A 21,577-nucleotide genomic window follows, 5' to 3' on the forward strand; every position below is an offset into this window, starting at 1 on the left:
CACCCTTTCCCAGAAGCACTTTAAAAAGATTAAATGAAGTGACACCTGACTGTCTAAAAAAAAAAACAAAAACAAACATTGTTTGTTTGGTTTTTTTTCTCCTCCCTTGTGAAAAAGCATACTGTAGCTATACCAATTCATCCAGGGAAGATTGTGACAAGTGAAAAATCTAACGCTGGGATATTATTTTTGTTCTGCCGGAAAGAAACAAAGAGATTACAAAACTATGTTATGGCAAGTTAGTGTATATATAAAGTATATATATCGATATATATATAAACATGTAGCTAAGGCTGATTAAGGTATAACTCTCTCATATTTCAAGTTAAATAAATTCTAGCTCCTCTGTAGCATGGTCGATCACTCAAACCACTTTACACTACAAACAACATTCGCTCACACATTCATACAGCACTTTTATAACACAATCGAGACATCAAGGGTAATTTCAGATTCAGTCTGCTGAGCCTGAAATCGATACACCAAACTTCTGGTCGGCGGAACACCTGCTGGTTTCCATGTACTGAAAGCATATTGTCTGATACCTTAGACTGCTACTGCAGTTATAGATATCTTGAAAAACAGACCTTTTTTTCACAGTTTGAACTCGTCAGTCTTTCAAAACCAAATTGAATTGTGCCTTTTTGAGCCATGTGCTTCTGACTATTGTTATCTCCAGTAAGCCTGATCCACACTTCCTGGATTATTCCAGCAATATGATTCACAGCTTAAGCTATTTGGATTATGGAAGAAACCCATTAAAGCCACTGCTGTCTAGTTAGTATATGAGGAAAGTCATTCTTAGCTGTGCTGAGGCGTAAAAGCAGGTGGACTGACATGGACAGCTCTGAAACAGCACCTACACGCCCCTGTGATAACAAATGGAAATTAATAAATCAAATTAGAGAGTAGAGAAGCAGCAAGACCAAACATATCTACTTTAAAAGCCCATGACAGTTTGAAGAAATGAGACAATGACTTAGTGTCTTCACGAACAGAGTTTTCCACATTATCTGTTTACGTACTGAATACTAACCTGACACACCAGATGGTTTGCTGAACAGAACCATCTGTGGAGGCATAGTTGGAAACTGTTTGGGAAAGTCTAGGCACATAAAACAAGATACTTGGCAGGTGACTGAAGGACTATCTGTCCATCACAGGCTAAAGTCAAACAACTGGATTCATCATCAGTCTCCCCCTTTTTTTTTTTTTTTTTGCAGCAAGCAGAACCAGTTGGTAAAGTCTAGTTGGAGAAGGGCAAAACTGCTCCATGGATAAATGACCGTTGCCATTCTGCTCTCCTTTCAATGAAAAAATACCCTCTGGCACTAATCTAACTGATGATGTGACTGCGTCTATGCTAACCTCTTTAGGACTCATTATCATTGTTGCTAAAAAAAAAAAAAAAAAAAACATCTGTTGCTGCCCATAGTTCCTCCCTCAAAGGACGCTGATTGGTCTGAACTCCTGTGGTTCAGTCACAAGCCAATAGCTTGGAGTCAGAAAAGATGTATGCTCCATCTGTCTCTTATGATTAACTGGACAAACTATTGGGGCTGAATTAGATTGCCCCAAATGCCCAATTAGTCATGAAGCTTCAAATAGTCCATCCAAATCCACAGTGTGCGCAGATCACATTATTGAGTTAAGGGGTAAGGAGGTAAGAATGGAGGTGAACCTCTCACCTTACTCTTTGATTCACATGGTGAAAAGCTTTTGGTAAGCACCAAAAAAGTGAGGTGGTGATCTGAGCAACTGAAAGTAAGTGTTCACTGTAGGGTGTCTGTGTTCACCCTTACAGCCACAGGAAGACATCTGGAAGGAACTACTGCTAGTCTGCAATTAAAAGGTGACAGCTGAGTTGCTTTGGACATGAAACTCCGCTGCAATTCTGCTCTGTTCTCTTCTACTTTACTTCTAAGTGGCTATTCTTCGGCTCTGTAGATAATACAGTTTTAAGTTTTAAGTTAATGTTTAAATTTTAATTTATTGTGTGTTTTAGAGATATTTTATCATTTTTAGAGAAATGCCTGTCTAATTGTGTTTAATTGTACTTGTATAGTGACAATAAAGGAGGAGATGAGAATAAAAGCATATTAGACTTCATTGTATCATCTTGCCTGTGACCACCTCAAGATGTCAAATATGAAGGGAAATAACATATCTCACGTATCATTCACCAAACTCACCAAACACCCATTGTGTGGCAATGTGTTACATCTATTTCTATGTGACATTGCAAATATAGCGATTATATATTAAATGTGGTTTACTGTTGCACAACAACTGCCAATGTGAATTACTTTCAAAAGCATAAAATTAGCTATAGCCATGGCAACGATTAATGTTTGAAGACCCATTTATTTCTGCATTTTCTTCCCACACAGCCCAGAGGCCACGCAGACTAGATTTGACGAGCGAGCACTGTGTCACCCTCACAGCAGGTACGACTGAAAAGATTCCACTCTAAATCCCCAAGGGTGGACTTTTAGATCTAGCCAAATAAGCAAATGACATATTTTGACTTTTGTTAACATTAATTCCAGCAAACCTACTTTGCATGAAAAAATAAATCGGAGACCTTGTGGAATGTGACAGTGTGACAGAATTCACATACTGCTCAAACACCAGCAATATGTTGTTCTGATTATGCTTCTTCCGCATGACAGAGGCATAGCGAATATCATCTAAGAAGGTGGGAACTGACTTTGAAGAGCAGAAGAAAAAAAAAAATCAGGGTTAATCCCAGGATTACACCATTATGAGTTCTTCATTTTACCACTCTTTAAACTGTGCTGTGTGCTGCTTCACCAAAATATGCATCTTTGTGGGTGAACATGGTGTAAATTAGTGAAGGCAAACCTTCTTTTAAAGGCAAAAAGACTGTTTGGTGATTCCCAGCAGCAAACAGCTACAACTGAGACTAAACAGGTTACCCTTACACCATTGCAGGAAATTATTCAGAAGCATTATTAAAGTCAGCACAATATAGCCGACGTTCTCAATTCTGCAATCCCTTGGCTACACCAAGAAAACTTTGTTCAGGTGAACAAAGCTTGTCAGCAGGTAGTGATGGACAAGTATTTTTCCTGTCCATATGATAGCTCATTGGGATTTTTAGGTAAAACCAGCATAGGTACTACATTTTAATTTATTTTTAAAACAATTTCACTTAAGTCTAAAAAAAAAAAAACAAAAACCTGCTCTGACACCCTGAAAGGCCAACAGGTACATTCTATACTGATAATAGACCACTTTAATTATAGTTATAATTAAAGTAGTCATGGACAACGAAGAGCAAACACCTTTTCCCAGAATGCACAGCAGAATGTTATGCAGAATACTGGGTACCCTTAAAATTTTGAAGCAAGATTTTAAAAGTTGAGTCACAGAATATTTCTTTTGATTATGAAGATGAAAAGGAGCAACTCCAGTTCCTCCAGCAGCTCCAAAGACAAAACGTGTCCCAGGCTGGAGCTCAGTTTTGAGGACTGTGTGTGTGTCTCCATAGGTATTAGGCTAAGAGCAGAGTACTGTGAAGGTGTGTGTCTTTGAACTTTAGTGAGTGAGTGACTGCATAGACTTGGGGATGTTCAAAGCTACGTGTAGCATGTTTTTGTATCTCTGTCTTTGAATGAGCATGTTGTGTGTAAATGCACCTGCAAACCCCTTTTGCTTAATGTTTGTGTATTTTCCTCCACATGTGTGTGTGTGTACAAGGAAATACATGTGTTACTTTTTTTTTCTATGTGTGTGAGTGTGTGTGTGTGGGTGGAAATCTTACAACATGTGACAGCTGGTGGGCCGATGCCAATGGGGAAGGTTGGCGCAGAGAAGGAAACGACTGTTGCCACGGCAACGCTGAGCTGGAGTGGCTGATGGTTGGGTAGCGTGAAGTAGCTGCCAGCTGAGACAGTGAGAGCTGCAGAGAAACAATGCAAATGATTTGCCGGTATTATGATGATTATAAACAACACGGCTTAGGAATATACGTTAGACCAGAGAGACACATGTGCTGTCTCAGACGACAGCAGCAGAGAATCACACTGCTGAGGCACTCATGAGCTCTTTTTACTACACCCACTTCTCCGCCCACAATTTTTGAATGCTGTCACCCTCCGAGACCCCCAAGACACTTGACTGGAAACAAAAGAAAATGTTGCTATGGTTTTGTGAGCTGCAGTTGCTCTTAAGGTTGTTTGAGTTATTCAAGAGTGGAAAACATGTATAGCAATCTGTAACAATAGAGAATTATTATCAATAGTGAATTATGGGCAGCGTGACTCGTCCATATGAACACTATAGAAAATAAGAGAAAGGTATGCTCAAATCAGTGCGACACCAAAGGCACTGATTGTACTGAACAGAAAACTCGCCTAACACGACACCGGGAGAGTTATGAAAGAATTATATACTAAAATAATATTAATGTGGATTCAGCAGTCTGAGTTTGACAAACCAAGTAGTTATCTTCCCAAGTGAGTCTTACGTAGAAAGTTACAGATTTTCAAGTAGGGACACAGCTCTTTGTGTCCGTTTATAGCTTCAGAAAGTTTAATACATGTTTCTGGCTAGACTGGTTGTCTCGATGATGAGTGAAATTTCAAAAGTCGAGTTTCACAAAAATTTGCATAAATTCCATCGTTTTCTGCTTTGTATCTAATTTCAACTAACAGAGGCAGTAAAGTAAGTGGAGGAGCATAGATCTTGAGTACATGGGCGCTTGCTGGGTAATCTCAAGGTAAAGCAGGCCTCGTCAAGATAGATCAAACCTGCAAGGTTTAACCCATACAAATACCCACAAGGATGCATCCATTGAAAAGACTGGCTCTCTACACACCACCACTGAGATCCTTCGGGATGTTGGAGCCCCACACTTCATCCCTAAAATTGAGCTCAAGAAGGATCTAATCATGGGCAAATTTCCTTATCTGAGGGAAGACAATGTAAATGTTTCCTCCACTTTCTTCCTTATACAAAGCCTCACAGTTTTACATCAGAGGGGAGTGAGAGGTAATAATTTGAATAACTGAGTAAAAATAATATTTGAGTAAGCACTGTTGGGAAAAGTTCTACCGCTAAAGCTAGAAATTTATTAAGGTGATATTGTCTGATTCAGTTCAATTTACAATTCAGGGTGATAACTGAGCCAATGCTAAATACAAGACTCTTGATCTTTTTACCAAGAAAGCCTGGCAGGATCAGTACCGTGAGAGATTTTATATCTGCCACAGAGCCTTTGTTTGATTATGCTGAATTCAGGTTGAGCAAAGTGTATCTTGTTACATAGCTGAAAAATAAAGTCAAAGAGAAAAAAAGACAATATTATTGTGCTACTTGTGGTCAGTACTCCTCGGTGATCTGAATGTGTCTTCCAGCTGCCCTCATCTGCTGTAAAGGTCTGTGTTTGACTGTTATTGAGTCTGCTGCGGTCAAAACAAATAGCTGAACAATAAATATAGTGCATTGATCAATACTGAGCAATAAAAGAGGAGCTGTTCACTCAGCCATTGATGGGTTGGACACGCATACACTCAGTGAATCTGCTACGTCTGTGAAGACATTACACAGATTTATATTAATCCAAAGGTATCTTAAAATAGATCATCAAACAGACATCCAAGTTTAACCAAAACTTCTAGTTCCATATAAAACAAATCTTAATATCTTCCTGCATGCTTGCCTAAACCCTAGTCATAACAAATTATAGATTTGACAGCTTTGAGCCCATTTTCCCCTCCAATTTATTCTTAAGCTGCTTTAAGGTTGGAAAATCCATTTTTTTTCTCTGCTGTCTAGCATCACATTTATTCTGTATTGGTTTGTTCTGAACCTTGAAGATATATTATGTTTAAACTATTCTGAATATTCAAAGAGAAAAGTCCACATTATTGAAGCATTGTTTAATGAAATGAGAAATTATAGATGCTGTGTAAATTAATTCATATACATGAAGAAAATTCACTATCATTCACTATCATATTCAATATCTGAACCTTTCCAGACACTGAAAATGTGCATGTGGTCCTCTTAAAGCTTACATTAGACACGGCAGTCTCACAGGATGAAGGTCCTATCTTCAGACCTTCAGACCTACACAGAGACCTACTCAGGATGCCACAGTTGCAGTATTCACAAGGTCACTACTATTGGGCACAATGATTTCTTAAGCAGTGTTACTCCTCAATATTTTCATGAAATCAATTTCAGCTCTTGAAATAGCATGGTGAGAACCGCAAATCATCACTATTCCCAACAAAAATACATTTACACAAAACAAGACATACATCGACATTTACATGTGGCAGATTCTTTTCTCCAAAAGATCTTTAAGACTGACAAACCTTGACCTTGGTTTAAGTTCTCTGTACTTCATGTATTGGGGAATGAAAGGGTGTACAGTAGGAACTGCTAGTTAGGTAAGTGGGTATAGGTGAAGCGCTCTCAGTCAGAAACATAAGCCTTCAAGAGATTTTTGGCGGGACAGCAAGCTCCACCAGCAGCACAGTCTGGATTGTGATGGCGTTGTGTACAGTGTGCGGCAATGCCAGATGACATTCCTCAGAGGAATGCAGCAACAGAAGCAAATAAGCCTGTATGATTCAAAAGAAGAGGAAGTTAGTCTGATGGCCAGCATAAGTGATTTGAATTTGATTCAGGCGGCCATGAGTACTGTAGCCAGTGTAGGCCGATAAGAAGCGGAGTGACATGTGCTCTTTTGAGCTGATTGAAGACCAGACGGGCTGCCACATTCTGGACCATCTGCAAGATTTCGCTGTGCATGAAGAAAAGTCTGCTACAAGGGCATTGCAGTAGCTTTGGCAAGCGATAACATAGCCTGCACCCAAAGCTGGGTGTCCTACTGAGTCAACAACCTTTACTATCTGAAGGCATGTAATGGAAAATGCTTAATTATTTACTGACTCCTTAATTAAAACTACAACAGTTTGTTTGGAAACACTGCACACAGACACACCAGCATCTCTTCTGTTGTATTTTACTCAAAGTAACTGCTTTAAGGGATCCTTCTCAAAGATGGTGGCAGGTTCTTATTTCTGCCTATACTCCAACTGTCAGCAACTGAAATGGCCGCCAGGTAAAAGATTTTAAAGCAAAGTGGTTTGGTTCCCTAACACACATTACAGTTTTCATTTGCAATTACTGGCAACTCCAAAACACTGTGGAACAGCAGTAATGCAGAAAGGAGCTGTTTTGGCTGATTTCATCACCGTGCCCCCAAAAAAAAAAAAAAAAAAAAATCACAACCGGGGGGCTGTCACAACTCAGTCCTCAGAGACATTGTGAAGCTATGCCACCTTTTAAACACACATGCATTCACACAGACACACAGCCACATACATGTATGTGATCTCACGTTGAGTCACCGTGTCCTGCACCCAGAGGGTGTTAAAGACACCAGACTCTCTCTGCATGTGAGGATCTCACACACGCTGAGAGAATACGCAGAGTGAAGCAATTAGTAGTAGCATCACTGTGGCTGCCAATGTTCTGAACTCAGCCTGTTTGCCCTGACAGCCAAGCAGATCATCTGTTCACATTCTGGTTTCAGAGGGCCTTCATGAGGGTGGGTGTGTGTGTGTGTTCCACAGAAAGTGGAAGATAGGTGAGGATTAAACTGGGGAGGGTTCAGAGGGAGAGATTACTGGAATTAAATCTAGAGAATAAAGGGTGGAGCAGTGCAGCACACAAAAGAGGACGTTATTAGAGATGCAGGAGAAAGGAGGGGCAGTGCCAAGTCAAAATGAGAACAATAGCAGTTAAATGAAAGTAAGAGTAATTGATAACTGTGGCTAAGTGTAATAATAAGAAAATGAAAACTGAAATTGTGCAGGGTACATTGAAATGCCAAAAGAAAACACAGGCCGTGAGCTGAATAAGAATTACAAGAAGTAGCAAAGAGAATTGAAAACAGAAAATGAAGGCAACATGACGACTGGGAATTTTGAAGTTACAAGGCATCTGCAGGTTTTAAAAAACTCAAACTAGAGCTAATGAACAAATCATGACAATCCACTAGACAGACAAAAAAATTCATTTGAGAATATGTTACTACTATCAATTAAGCTTAATAATAGCCTGATGATTTAAAGAAAACATATTTTATTTGAGGAAATGATCTATATTCGTGATACTCTCAGCCCTCTGTGAGCAGCAGAAAGGCACAGCCCTCCTTGTATTTTAAATAGATTCACAAATTCAAAGAGTTTATAAAGAGGTAAAACCAGAGTTGTGAGTATGGCCAGCTCATAGAGTTAGGCTCATTCAGCTTAGAAAGGACATTTGCAGGCTAAATGCGTCACTATAGCCAATGAAATCACCTGTCACTGGTATTATACTGCTAATGATGTGAATGGTGATCAAAATCAAAGCTCGTGAGACTGATGGATGACTTTTTGTTTAGCCTTCTAGTAGTTTCTATTGTACTACGTTTTCAAAGCCTATGAATCAATTTTCTACAGATTAATTATCTTGTCTGTGAAGGCAATCAGCTATTTGAAGTGATTATAATAATTTCCTCATATTTTTTGTCAAACCACCACTTAAATCTGGCAAAGCAAGATATTTTTTAAATCCTACACATACTGGTTTCAACATTAGTTGCCCTGAAAATGATCCTTTACGTACTTAGAGTGAAAATTAGAGCCTTCACAAGGGCAGGATGTATAACTGTTAACAAGTACAGTACTTATGTGACCCCACTTGATTTCTAAGCAAGTGCTGGACATTTTTTGGATTGAAGAGACTGGTTATCAAAATAAAAATTGTACAATGAGCTCTTTCGTTTCACACAAGAGTCGGTGCAACTACTTACTCCAATACAAGTAAAAGTAGCTTTGTCAAAAAATTACTGAAGTAAAAGTATAAAGTATAAAAATACCTCAGGAAATACAGGAAAGGAAAGTAGCTTTATTGTCATTATAAATTACACTGATGTGATTCTGCTACAGACACATTTATAGCACAAAAATACCTTCAGTTAAAGAGGCCCTAAAGAACTGGTCTCTGGAGGGATCCGGTCCAGTCTCTAGTCTCTGGAGGGGTTTGGTCCAGTCCAGAGGTGTCCAGCTGATTAATAGACTGTCCTGTGTGCTCCATGTCCAGTTCCTCCTCTGCTTCCTTTTATGATAGCACTTCTTGTCATAGATTCAGGATGACGGCAAAAAAATGGAGGCGAGGATAAGTGAGTTAGAGTCGCGGCTCTGCACTCAGTGTAAAGGTGAGGCAGCATGTCTCTGTATGTCTTATTGTTTGTCTGTTGTGTGAATGATGTGTAAGTGAATTTCCCTCAGGATAAATAAAGTAGATATCAATCATATTTATAATAAAAAATACATTTAAAAATATGTAATATTTCTGTTTCCCAGGGACAGAATTTAATATACCAGTTCATTAAATATATATATAATTATTTCACTATTTTATTAATGATATCAAGGTCCTGTTGCAGTGCTTCATGAAATTATTTTATCTGTCAAACTCACCCATCAAAGTCAGTGGGTGGGGCCAGGCCTGCCGATAGGGGGGACAAACAGGTCTGCTGTCCCGGGCCCAGGGCAGAGGGGGACCGAGAACTGGGCCCTCATTAAATTATGGAATATTTTTTCAAAATTTCTCAAAATAAGCCTATTTGTGGAAAAGATTATGTAATATTTGAGTTACATAAGATTCGTATTTGTTTTCTTCCTAATTGTGTCCCCTACCCGAACAAATGGTTTGGCCACAGAAGCCCCACCCCTTGGTTACTGTTGCCATGCCAGGCTGTTTTCTGTTGTCGGAAGTTCAGTAGGAAAATGTCCAGTCAGCATCAGTCCGGTGATCAGAAAGGAAAAGGAAAGAGAATAAGAAAATAAAGGGTTAAGTACAGTACTCAAGAAAATTTACTTCGTTACTGTCCAGCCCTGCACTGTACGATTCGACTGTAGCGATTCAGACACAACACTTAACTGCCAAAATGGAATCATATAATACCCATAGCTCAGAAACCCTGAATCAGATTGTTTTAAAGAGACATTTGATGCGAGGTACTAACTATTCCGTGTGAAGGAAGGGTGCAAAAATTAGTTCTGACTGAGCCAGTACCAGCTGCCAAGCAGACCACTGCCAGCAACAAAATGAAACATGGCCTCACCTCCGGTCCACAGACTACAAGACCACCTGGGTCAACAGACCACAAGCATGACCCTGAAACACAAGCACAGCCTCATGCAAGAAATCATCATCAACATGGGTGAACAAATTCAGCTGTTCTCCCAAATGTTGGATATAAATACCACAAGATCCTTCACATTCTGAACCACAGCGAAGCGAGTGTCAGAAATCAATAATTTATGCAAGCAAGAGAAAGTTGTCAGATCCAACAATGCCAACGTACAGAGCCAGAGCACATGGCGTGTTTACAGAGCCATTTCAGAGAAGGTTGTTATTGATTACTCAGCATTTGTGGTGGAGGGAAAAAAAAAAAAAAAAGTCGAACAAGGAAAATCACTTTAAGACTGAAACAAGTGTGTTTTTATAACGATATCTTTGAAAGGCTAGGAGACAGAGACATGGTGGGATAAGACCGACACTATATTTACTATATTTGTGAACTTTTCACAACAGCAACGGCATTGCTTCACAAGCCATTTTGTGTTTCATTTCTTCATGCACAATCTCGGATTGCCATCAGACAGATATGCGTATATGTGTAGTGCACACCAACAGCCAAGGCACTAATGATTACTGCTTTACGGCCTCATTTATGGTCCGTGACTGCGTGTACACGTGTGTATGTGACATTTATGGCAAAAGCTGCATTGTTTTGTTGTTTTTTTTCTGCACTGTGGAGCAGTAGAACAAGCTAAGGCACAAGCTAAGAACAAGGGAAGGCACTGACAAATCATTGTTTACAGAAGACACCAAACAACGTCCTTGATACCTAATGAATGTGAGTCTAATACTCTCTCTTTTAGAATTGTATAGCTCATTTTTCCTTCTTTACAAACATCTGCCTGCTGTAGCAGATGATTGAGAAGGATTTTTTGGCTAAAAAAAAACAAAAAACTAAGCTAACAGAGGCTAAAAAGCCCATTTCTGAGTCATGTCATTTCTAATCGCTTGATCCAAATCACATCTCCTAAAGTTGAGCCAAGCCTTCTATTCTGTAAATGCCACATTTGGCCACAGTGATTATTGCTTTTGAAAAGTACAGACCTGCTTGAAGTAACAGCTATAATAAATTGGCTGTATTTTTCTGTCTTGTATTTTGTGTTAATTGCTCCTTTTGGGAAAACTCAGCTGCACTATAACCTGTTGGACTTGAACTTATAAAATATTACATAAACAACTACTAATTTAAAGTATGAATGTCATGGAAATGCAAACAAAGACACAAAGGAAATCAGGATTTTTGTATCCAAGTAGCCTGTTTGGTAGAGCGTTGTTTTGATAGTTACAATTTGATAAGTATGTGGCATGCAGGCATGTCCAGTTAAGAACCAATGTCTTCTGATGTTATCCCTTAAGAGCTGTCCAGTATGACCACAGTCTCTTGTTAGCTACTGGGAGCTGCCCACTCGCACACTTCTACCGCCCTCACTGCTTAATCAAAATGAGGGTTGATTTGTAGAGTTCATGGGTGCAGCGCTCCCACAACTCCCTGCCCCTGTTAGTTCAATTTAAAATGATTCGACAATACAGACTGTGGCTCATTTTTCCCCAGAGAGCTCACACTGAAACAGAGCTGATCTATCTCCTCCTCCGCTCTGTGACTCTATGCTAGTCCATGTGTGTTTGTGTGTGTGTCCCTCGCCTCATCCTAAGCAAGAGCAACATCTATCACAACTCCCAGTCCCCACTGGCACTTCCACTCAAGCTGAGCGATGATGGTAACGCCCAATAGTTTAGCTCAGCCTGGACAAACAGATATACAGAGCAGCTAAGCATGTGTGCACGCACACACACACTGCTCCTATCGTACTATGAATGGGATCTAAGTTAGTCATCCTTGTCCATCTCAGATATGATGGGGGATGATTATGGGGCAACTAAATTGCAGGATTGATCAGGACTGTATCAGTTGCTTGTGGGAAGACTCTGACATGCTAATGATGCTAATGTGACATTTAATCTGATTTTATGCAGATAGGAATGATAATCATCAGTACTTTTTCTATTGCTCAGGGTTCTGAGGTGATTTACATGTTTTAATGATTCTCACGCTGGCATTTTGTTGTTTTTCAATAAGAATATGACTTTCAACAGACACACACCCACACACTTCCCATTCTCCCCTTGCCAACCCAGCTGCATACACATTCACTAAAGCTGTGGCTGCAGCATATTTTCATGGAACCAAACTTTGAAATCTCATAAAGGTTCAAGGATTAAAAGAGGAAAAAAAAAAAAAAAAGAGAAGCTGTAGCTATATTTAAATGTGCCTCTGTACACTGATACCTCCTACTTGTATTGTTATTGAGAGATATATTTTTCCGGACATCAGAAAAATACGTTATGGGCTGGGTTGCAATATTTGTTGACAAACCAGAGACAGCATGTATGATTTGTGTATAATTAGCAGAGGACGGGAGCTGTCTTCGTGTACAGGGATCTGCTAGAGAGGCTTTCTGATCCTGTCATTCAGCCATGAATCAGTCCAGATCAGCTGGAATCCATTCAAACCTTTTTAAGGCGTGAGGTGGATAAATATTTGCTTAGAGCTTTCTAAGACTAAGAGGAAGGAAAAATGTTTCCCACTCAGGGTAAGAGTCAGGAACAAAACACTACGCAGCAAGTTTTTTTTTTTTTTTTTCCATTTACTGATCTGTTTACTGTGGCACCCCCAAAGTTTTTTTCTTTCTTTTTCTTTTTCTAACATTCACACCTAACCAAGAGGGAAGATATTTGTTGACACTGGTTCCTAGATCTAGCTAGCAGCTTTGTTGATAAGCTCACTGTATGCTAACATCTCCTGCTTAAAACTGGCAGCTGAAGAAGAATGTCAAACAGTTTGCAAATAAATATTTTTCTAAGGAAATTGTGGTGCCAGAGCAAATGAGAGTGAATACCGGATTTGTCAAGTTGACAGAATCACAAGATGTGTAAACAGACAACTATTTGTCAGGCATACTGACTTTCTAGGATGATAATGTGTCAGATGTCATATTTTCTGTTAGTTCTGCTACTCCTCAGTTACAACAGTAAAAAAAAAACAAAACAAAAAGCATTACTGCATGTTTGAATGACAGATGACTGGAATAAGTGATTTACTAACTCTGAATTGTTTCAGCACAAGACGGAGCTGAGCCCGGGTGAACTGACCTAGAGCAGGCTTAAATTTCTTTTCAGAGAACCATGTGTACAAAAGGCTGAAACGCCTGTGCAGATTCTTTATCAAAGTGCACGAATAGTCTCTGTTAGGGCACTCTGTTAATGTCACCTACACAGCTACACAGGGAACTGTGCAGCTGTGTAGGTGACAAGATGTCTTACCCCAGGGCCTTGAGGAGAATCTGGAGGAGAAGCTGGTGGAATGTGTCTCTGACCTGAAAAACACAAATTAGATATGAGAAGGTTAAGGCAAAAAAGAAAACAAAAGAAAAAAAACAGTGTTCCCTCCTTAGGATAAGTAAAGACATGTAAAGTCTATTTTTGTATGTATTTTCTTGTTGAGGCCTTCATCTCTCTCACCGATGCATGCTCAAATTCGAAATTTTAATTTTAACAAGCACGAGTAACAACTGCAAACCAACCAGCATGGTTCATTTTATTGTGCCATTTGGTGGAATATTAGTTTGTAAAGGGGGAAGGTAGCTGCTAATAATGCCATCTTTTATCATTATTTTTCCCTTATTATTATTTCACATTAGTTTTTTATTGCCTTCCTGTGGCACACTGAGGTATAAAGAACTTATTGTTACTATGTGTGACAAATAACTCAACGCTGAAATACCAAAACTATTTAGAATCAGAAAAAAATCTATCCAATTTCACAGGGATCAGGATGCAGCATTGGATTTAGATGTCACACTGAGTTTTAAACCTAACAATGCTGCCTGACTTTTTGGTTTGTAGCCATGGTAATGCTGAAATGAAAGGCTTTCCAGTATCGCTTTGTCCTCCTCTCCCACTCTTTCTCACTCTCTGTGCTGGGCTTGACTGGCCTTTTGGAAATTGCTTCAGTAGCCTGGGGTGTCTTACTGTAGCTGCCATCTGTTCAGACTCCATGCACACAGAGTGGACAAGGCGAGGGACTGGCTGTCTGTGTCACAAATGTGCTTTGGCATCTTCCCCGCCAACAGCCATTTTGGTTTTAGGGCTTTCTGTTTTCTCACTGTTTTATGTCTTGGGCCGACAGGAAAATGTGTTTCACCTCATTAGCTGGTCTGAGATGCAACTGGTCATTTATTCATGATCAATGAGGGCAATTCTTGACAGCTACACAAATGTGCAGATGTACAAGAGGTGGATAGAAGTACCTATATGTGCACCAGACGCTTGGGATTGAGGACAAATACATTCTATATACAAAGATGATGCATCATCAAAATTAATTTATAAGCAAATGCGTCAAAACGGCAAGACTGTGTCCCTGTTTTCCTCCTGTCAGCTTATTAGTAGAAACACAGTCAGATCTGAGATGGTCACGTAAAAACCAAAGGATTCTGTAGCTAAATTATAGATTAATGAAAATACATATCATTTCACATCTGGGATTTCCACTCAGTAAACTGAAGGTTGTCTCATCATGAATAACTTAGAGTTTCATTCTGAAAATGCAAGATTGGCAAAGTTTTAGCTTCCTTTCTAACAAATGAACGATTTTAAGGTTGAGAAAAGCAGCAAGTTCTTCTTGTACTAAATAAATAATAAACTAGCCATGAATTTCATATATGTCTAAATGAGCTATCTGCAATGGAAAATATCTCACTAACGCACGTCTATGCACCCACATTCACAAGCACATATAAAAACACACACAATCTTGGAAACACAAAGTCAAGGGTGATTATGATGCCGAAATCAAAGAATGACAGAGTGTCATGATATTGTTCTCCTCTGAACACTAGCTCAAATCATTCAGGCTTCTTGGGCGAACCTCTGAGGACACTTGAGTACTGATTAAAATGCCATTAATAGACTTTGCCAAAAGACTTCTCTCACACAACCGTGAAGTGGGCCCTGATCAACACTATTCTTTTCTCCCAAGATAAGCTAACAGCATCATTAGGAGAAAAATCACCAAGTATACATCCAGGGTCTGCTCAAGTTCTTTCTGCTGTCACAGGGATTGAGTGGCTGTGTGCAGTGTTTACCACACTTTTAATCATTTCACTCAAAGACACAGGGAAAATCAGCAGTGTGGGTTTCAATAAGAGATAGAGGTACATCATTTATCTTTGGCTGTGTGCAGGATGGGGAATATCTAATAAGAACTGTGTTTCAATGGGAGGCCTCTTTAAAGTTTAGGATTTAGGATGGAAGTTAATATTTTTCTTAATTGGGAACAAAGCTAAAGAAAAACTGCATCCAAAGACGTTCAAAGTCATTCACTGATAACCACAAAATCTGCAAGACAAAGTGGTTGTGTCATTCTATGAACCAATCAACTATAAGTTTCAGTTTAAATACAGATTGTGCTGCAACGGCACTAAAAGTTACGAAACAGAGAAGCAAAAAGCTTGAACTGAATATCTGTCTGCAACCATGTCTGTTGCCAGTGCAGAGGCAACAAAACGAGGTTTCAGCCTCAAATTTTGTCGACATTTCTACAAGTGTATGACGATTACACATTGTCAATGTATTCCTATTTTCTAAAAAAAAAAAAAGGAAAAAAAAAAAAAAAAAAAAAAAAAAAGTTGCATAGCCATACTGTTTGATGGGACCAGATTCCCACTGCCATCCACGGTGGATTACAAAGCCTTTGTCGAGAATTCAAAGTGTTTGTATGTTTCCAAAATGTGAAAAGTACTGTAACTTCTACAACTGCTATTACACAGCTAAACACAAGAGGCTGAAAAAGAACAAGCAATAAAGAAAAAGAAAAAAGAAATAGTTGTTGATCCCCAACTGAAAGGCTAAATTTGGTTTATTAAAACTGGGCTCTCATTAGATTTGGCCTTTATTTCAGTTGTTATTAATAACATTGTGTTTGGCGAAGTAATTGGCCAGATCTGGAAGGATTAAAAAAAAAAAAAAAAAAAATCCAAACATCTAGTGAGATGAACACAAAGATTGTAAAACCAGGTTATTCTAACTTATCTGAAAGAGAAAACTGAGCCGACAGTTTACAGTCTGACTTCATTTTGATAGAGTTGCTGAATGCTATCTGGGACAAAGACTAAAAATAAACAGTGAATAGTATTTTAGTAAGTCACCAAAACAGATATAACAGATGTGTATTAGTTTCAGGACAAAGTTCCTCTTTTAGAGGAGACACAAGGCTGCAAAGTAAGTGCTTTGGGCCTGATGGACAGCCAAATTCTTTTCCTAGCGCTTTGAGTTGATCCCTTTATTCCCCTCCGACCCATCACGGAGTGTGCTAATCATGCAGAGAGCAGGTGGTTCTACTGAGATAACAATGCAATGGTGGAGACTGCATGATATGCAGAGGACAGACTAATTTGATGCTTGTTGCTTCGAACTCTGGCTGATTACACCTGAGTGTAACCACACACTTGAGATACATCTGAAAAACAATTATCAGAAAAAGACCACACAGTTTCTGGCCCAAAGAATCAAACCAAACTAAGTCTGGGTACCTTTAAAAGTGCGGAGTAGTAAGAAGCCTTTCATCAAGAGTATTTATTTATTCATGTTCAAATGTTTTAATTTGGGATTTTTACTTTTTTAAACGTTTATTACTATATTTAATTTCCTTTTTAACATAAGGGTTGAGGAGGTGTATGGGAAAATGCATTTCATTGCATTAAATGTACACTGTACTTTTACTGTGGACGGATGAAGATACTGAATTAAACTGAATGGAAATTACTATTTACTCTGCGAGGGCGATGACGGTGATCTTCTCTGACGTGACACGTTTTCCTGCTTTGTCCTCAGAGATGCCTTTGGGCTTGATGCCTTCCTTTCCAGATTGGATGACAGCCGGAAAGTTATCAAATCATTCACCTTCAAGACAGGTTTCAAACAAACACAGAGTGAGAGAATGAAAGGTTAAGTTTCTGGACAGAAGTACACAGTGGGAATGAACTGGATAGACGACACAAGGCGATGTGGAGTTGGGTGTGATGATTTTCATCAGTCTGAACTGTGTGACAAAACTACAACTGAAGTGCAAAAAGTTAAGTCATCACAAGATGACAAATTCTGAAACCTTTAAATCTTTTGGTAGTCAGTAAATTGGAGTGAAGTAGAGACAGTTATTTATCTGATGTGAACTGCAGTGAAAATTCAGAAATCTGTCCTTGTACTGTATGAGGGAGAACATATTATACATCTTCAGGCAGCAAAAAATAAATAAATAAATAAATAAATAAAATAAAACCTTTTAAGTAATGTGAAAGATTTTTGTCTTCGTGGAATCGTGATGTCAGCGCTGAAAAGTGTCTCAAAAAAGCATCTTGTCTTAACAACCGCTCCATGTACACTTTACATTCTGCTTTTCTGTGCCATTGTGTTACCTGAGCTGCCACTGCAGCTGAGAGCGGAGCCAGGCTCTGAGTCTTGGCAGACATCTCTGTGCTGTAGACCATGACTCCATGAGGGTTTGGCTTTGCACCTCCTTGCAAAACAAGCTGTATTTCTTCCCCTTTCCAGTCAGCCGGTTCCTGGAAGGGGCACCAAATCCCCCAACGAAGGCACTGCAAAAAGGCTGCACGCGATGACGTGGTGACAGACAGCTACAGAAGGAAAGACGACAGGAAATGATGTGGATACTCAGAAACAACCATGATTGATGATCCATGACTTTAAATTCCATTGATAATAATCTTCCTTGAGGCAACTTAGTAGTCAGATTTTCTGCTTTCAGATTCTGATTTGCTATTCTAATATCACAATGATCCTAAGCAAAGATTTTAACCTAAGCAAGTGACGTTTCCTTTCTATGAGCACATATAGACTGAAACATGCTTCCTTTAATGAGTTTCACCAGCAAATTCACATCCATTAATAAGATAAAAACTAAATAATAAGGCAAAAAATTGTGTATGCAAAGAAAATAAGAGAACAAAAATAAAAACAAAGAAATGGCTGTGTCACTAGAATAATTACAGACCTTTACAAAATGTAATTACAAACATTTGATAACTGATTTATTTAATATGGCTGGTTAGATTTTTTTTTTTAATTATTATTATTATTTTCAGTTCACAAAATTAATTGTAGAAAGATTTAATTCTTTGCATTTAGTTTTTCTCAAGCCATGGACTGTTTAATGCACATCCTGTATTCATTCTGGCACTTTGACTTTTTTGTCCATCCTGTTGTGACAGGCAGGACAGCAGACGGAGTTCTGTTTCTTGGTCAAATGTGGGGTCAGTGGCACACTCCAGATTTTAAACCCAAAACCCTCAAATGCTGTTTTGCCCTTCTTGTTGAAATGAAAATATGGATCACAAGTGAATCATGTTGCAGTGAGGGCTTGTGAAATGTCTATGAATGTTTGCAGATTCTGGAGCTTACTGGAGCTGTTGTCGACTTCCAAAAAGGAGCAAAAATAAAAAGTTCTCTCATAGTTTCATAGAGTGAGCATTTTCTTTTCATGAAAGATTTAGCAGGTAGGCTTTTCCTTTAAGCTGTTTTTTCCATACCATTCCCTTCATATGGAAACACAGCTGGAGGCATGCAGCAACAGGAATCCTGATGGCAGCTGCTCACAGCATGACACAGCAACAGTGTGCAGCCGAAGGAAAAACTACTATTGTATATCAGATCAGGAGTTACTCAGATATTGCGCCAGTAAGGTTTAAGTGGAAAGAAATGAAATATTACCACTGTGCAAACCTAAATCTGCTGGAGAATTACTCAAACTCAAAAAATCATTGAAATATTTTTAAAAGCAGTAAGAAAAATAAGTCACATTTACCACAAAGCTCTTGAAACTGCACGATAGTGTGACTGCGTTTCACTACAACTAGACAATAAACTAGGGGCCTAAATACTTAGCCAATGATTTAGTTTAGGAGGAACATCGTTACATTTGCGCACGATTTACAGTCATGCTCGTTGCGTCTCTCTCTACTTCAGCCATAACTATTAAAATGCCTTCTCCGTTAAATCACCCACAGTGGACGCACAGGTTTTGCTGAATCGATTAATAAGCTGGAGCGCCTCCGATGATAGTAATCCATCATAGGCAGAGCAGTAGACAATGCACATGGAGCCTGCTAGCATCACTTCAAGACAAAGCGGAGCAGAAAATGTTTCACTCTGTGCTTACAATTTCTCTCAGTATACTACATACATGTAATAGCTTGTCCAATACTGTAGGTCATCATTCATATACGGGTTGTCCATTGGGTGGCATTATGGAAACAGGGACGCGTCTGCAGCAGTTTCGGAGTGAACTGTGCCAGCAGAGATGCACTTTAAGAGCTGTTGAAGCACAGGCTCAACTTTCGCATTCGATCATCAAAACACTTGAAACCATTCCTAAAGGGGATTGTTACAACTGTGAAGTAGTAATAATATGTAGTATTCCTAGATCAGCATGGATTTTGGCATTTGGTTGAACACAGGTTGTCGATGTGTAACACCAACATCACTCTTACACTGTGAATACTGACAACAGCTGACATAGATATGTTGCTTGGTTTAAGTTGTGTTCAGTAAAATCTCATCTTGAGATGTAAAATACTTCAATTTCAACGGTCAAAAAAACCATCACAACTTCATTCCAAGGCTGGATTTTGATGTTAAGATAATTTGAATTTCTGACCAAAATTCATTGTTTATCAAATTGGATTTCTCAAGACAAGATAGTGTAGTTCAGTGTTTGGATACAGTCTTGAGATGCAGTACTCTACTTTCTGGTCTGTCTGCTCACGAGGCAGCAGCAGCAACACTGTCATCCAAGCAGAGCTGAGCCCGTTTCCCTCGTATTCACAACAGAGTTGAAAGGCTTTCACTGTCCACAGAACTGGTGGTTGTTCCAGAAGTAGAAAGGACAGAGGCCAGGAAAAGTCTTCGCCAAACAAAGTAATGAACATAAACAGAATTCAAGTAAGCTCCACCAGATGAAAATTATATTACTTTTCTTTATTGATTCATTTACAATTGTTACCTTGGGCACCAGAGCCCTATGGGCCTGCAGATGGAGAGCTTATTGATGTACTGTCGTACACTGGCAGTATTGCAATAGTAGTTCCCCAAAGGAGCAGAAACTGCCATGGTATATAAGATTACATTTAACAAGACAACTGGCATACCGGCAACGGCATCAGGTGTCTGCGAGCACCTGAGGGAAACCAGGTCTTCCAGGATTCAGCGGACAGTCGGAGAAAGATCATGGGGGACATTGACAACCAACGACCAGGCATTTGTTCAGTCAACAGTTCGGTCATGCACGGACAGCTGAGGCATCTCTGTGACAAGTGAGCAAACTCCATCCTTGGAGGAAGGATTAGACAAATTTAGAGAAATGTTTGTTCACTGTATACAAAAATAGCAGATTTGTGTCTTTTCAGCAGCATTTCACTCGTCGCACAAAGGAAACAAAGAGACAAAAATAGGATTGTAGAATTTTTATAGATTATACTTGTTTCTAAACGTTTGTGGATTAATATATTTGGAGAAAATAAAGTGTATTGGTTCTGGGAGATGACAATGGGTGGCTACAAAGATCTCGGAGGTTTCGATGAAAAAGTTTAAACATTTCTGCAAATTCAACAACAACAACAACAACAAAAACCTGTCACAAACTGTCACTCAAATCAAACACATTTGCTTGAAGTTAGGGAACAATCATGGTTTAGATTTTTAAGATTTTATGTCCTTGATTAAAGTTAGGGAAAGACAGATAGGCTGTGGTTAAAAGAAACAATGAAACATGCAACACAGAGCAGCCTGCAATATTCAAGTCCCATCCTTTGTTGATACATCCATCTGTAGGATCGTAACACAGAGCCACTTTCACGTCTGCTCCTGTCAGACAACAGCTATTATCCACACAGCAACAAGACGTCCTTGTCAAGTGAACAAAAAAAAAAAAAAAAAACCCCAAAACAAAAATCGCAGACCATTCTAAGCTTTTGAACGAACAATCAATGCTGTCTTTGTTTTTCTGCTGAGGGCAGTTTCAAAATGTCAAATTATTATGCATTATGCAAAATAACTTGGCCATCCAGTTACCTTGCAAACAAAGTCAAGTGTTCGGATAGGTTAATGGAGCATACATGCTAAGCACCGCAACTAATAGCACACTACAGCAGAAACTGGAGAGTACTAAAGGTGGAAAGGTTAAGGACGTGATTTTTATACCAAATAGATATGAACACAAAAGTATGTTAAACATGCCTGGTTCCCCTTTCCTCAGCCAATGTCCTCAGTCTACAGAACAATGTCAGTCTTAACTTACCAACTCCTGCTGTTACCGGTGACTGACATGTAGGCA

At 39.1% G+C, this 21,577-nt stretch overlaps 1 protein-coding gene across 1 annotated transcript in view; it reads right to left on the reverse strand.

Moving 5' to 3' along the window:
• The window catches only part of nphp4 (nephronophthisis 4), a 156,534-nt gene that overhangs the window by 54,583 nt on the left and 80,374 nt on the right, over nucleotides 1-21,577 (reverse strand). The window contains exons 9-12 of the mRNA XM_029506197.1: nucleotides 17,646-17,864; nucleotides 17,004-17,133; nucleotides 13,495-13,547; nucleotides 3,788-3,925 (exon numbers count right to left, since the gene is read on the reverse strand). Of these exons, the coding sequence (XP_029362057.1) occupies nucleotides 3,788-3,925; nucleotides 13,495-13,547; nucleotides 17,004-17,133; nucleotides 17,646-17,864 (540 nt within the window). The remainder of the gene's footprint in view (nucleotides 1-3,787; nucleotides 3,926-13,494; nucleotides 13,548-17,003; nucleotides 17,134-17,645; nucleotides 17,865-21,577) is intronic.

This window comes from Echeneis naucrates, chromosome 7 (genome assembly GCF_900963305.1).
Source record: "Echeneis naucrates chromosome 7, fEcheNa1.1, whole genome shotgun sequence".
Classification (NCBI taxonomy): domain Eukaryota; kingdom Metazoa; phylum Chordata; class Actinopteri; order Carangiformes; family Echeneidae; genus Echeneis; species Echeneis naucrates.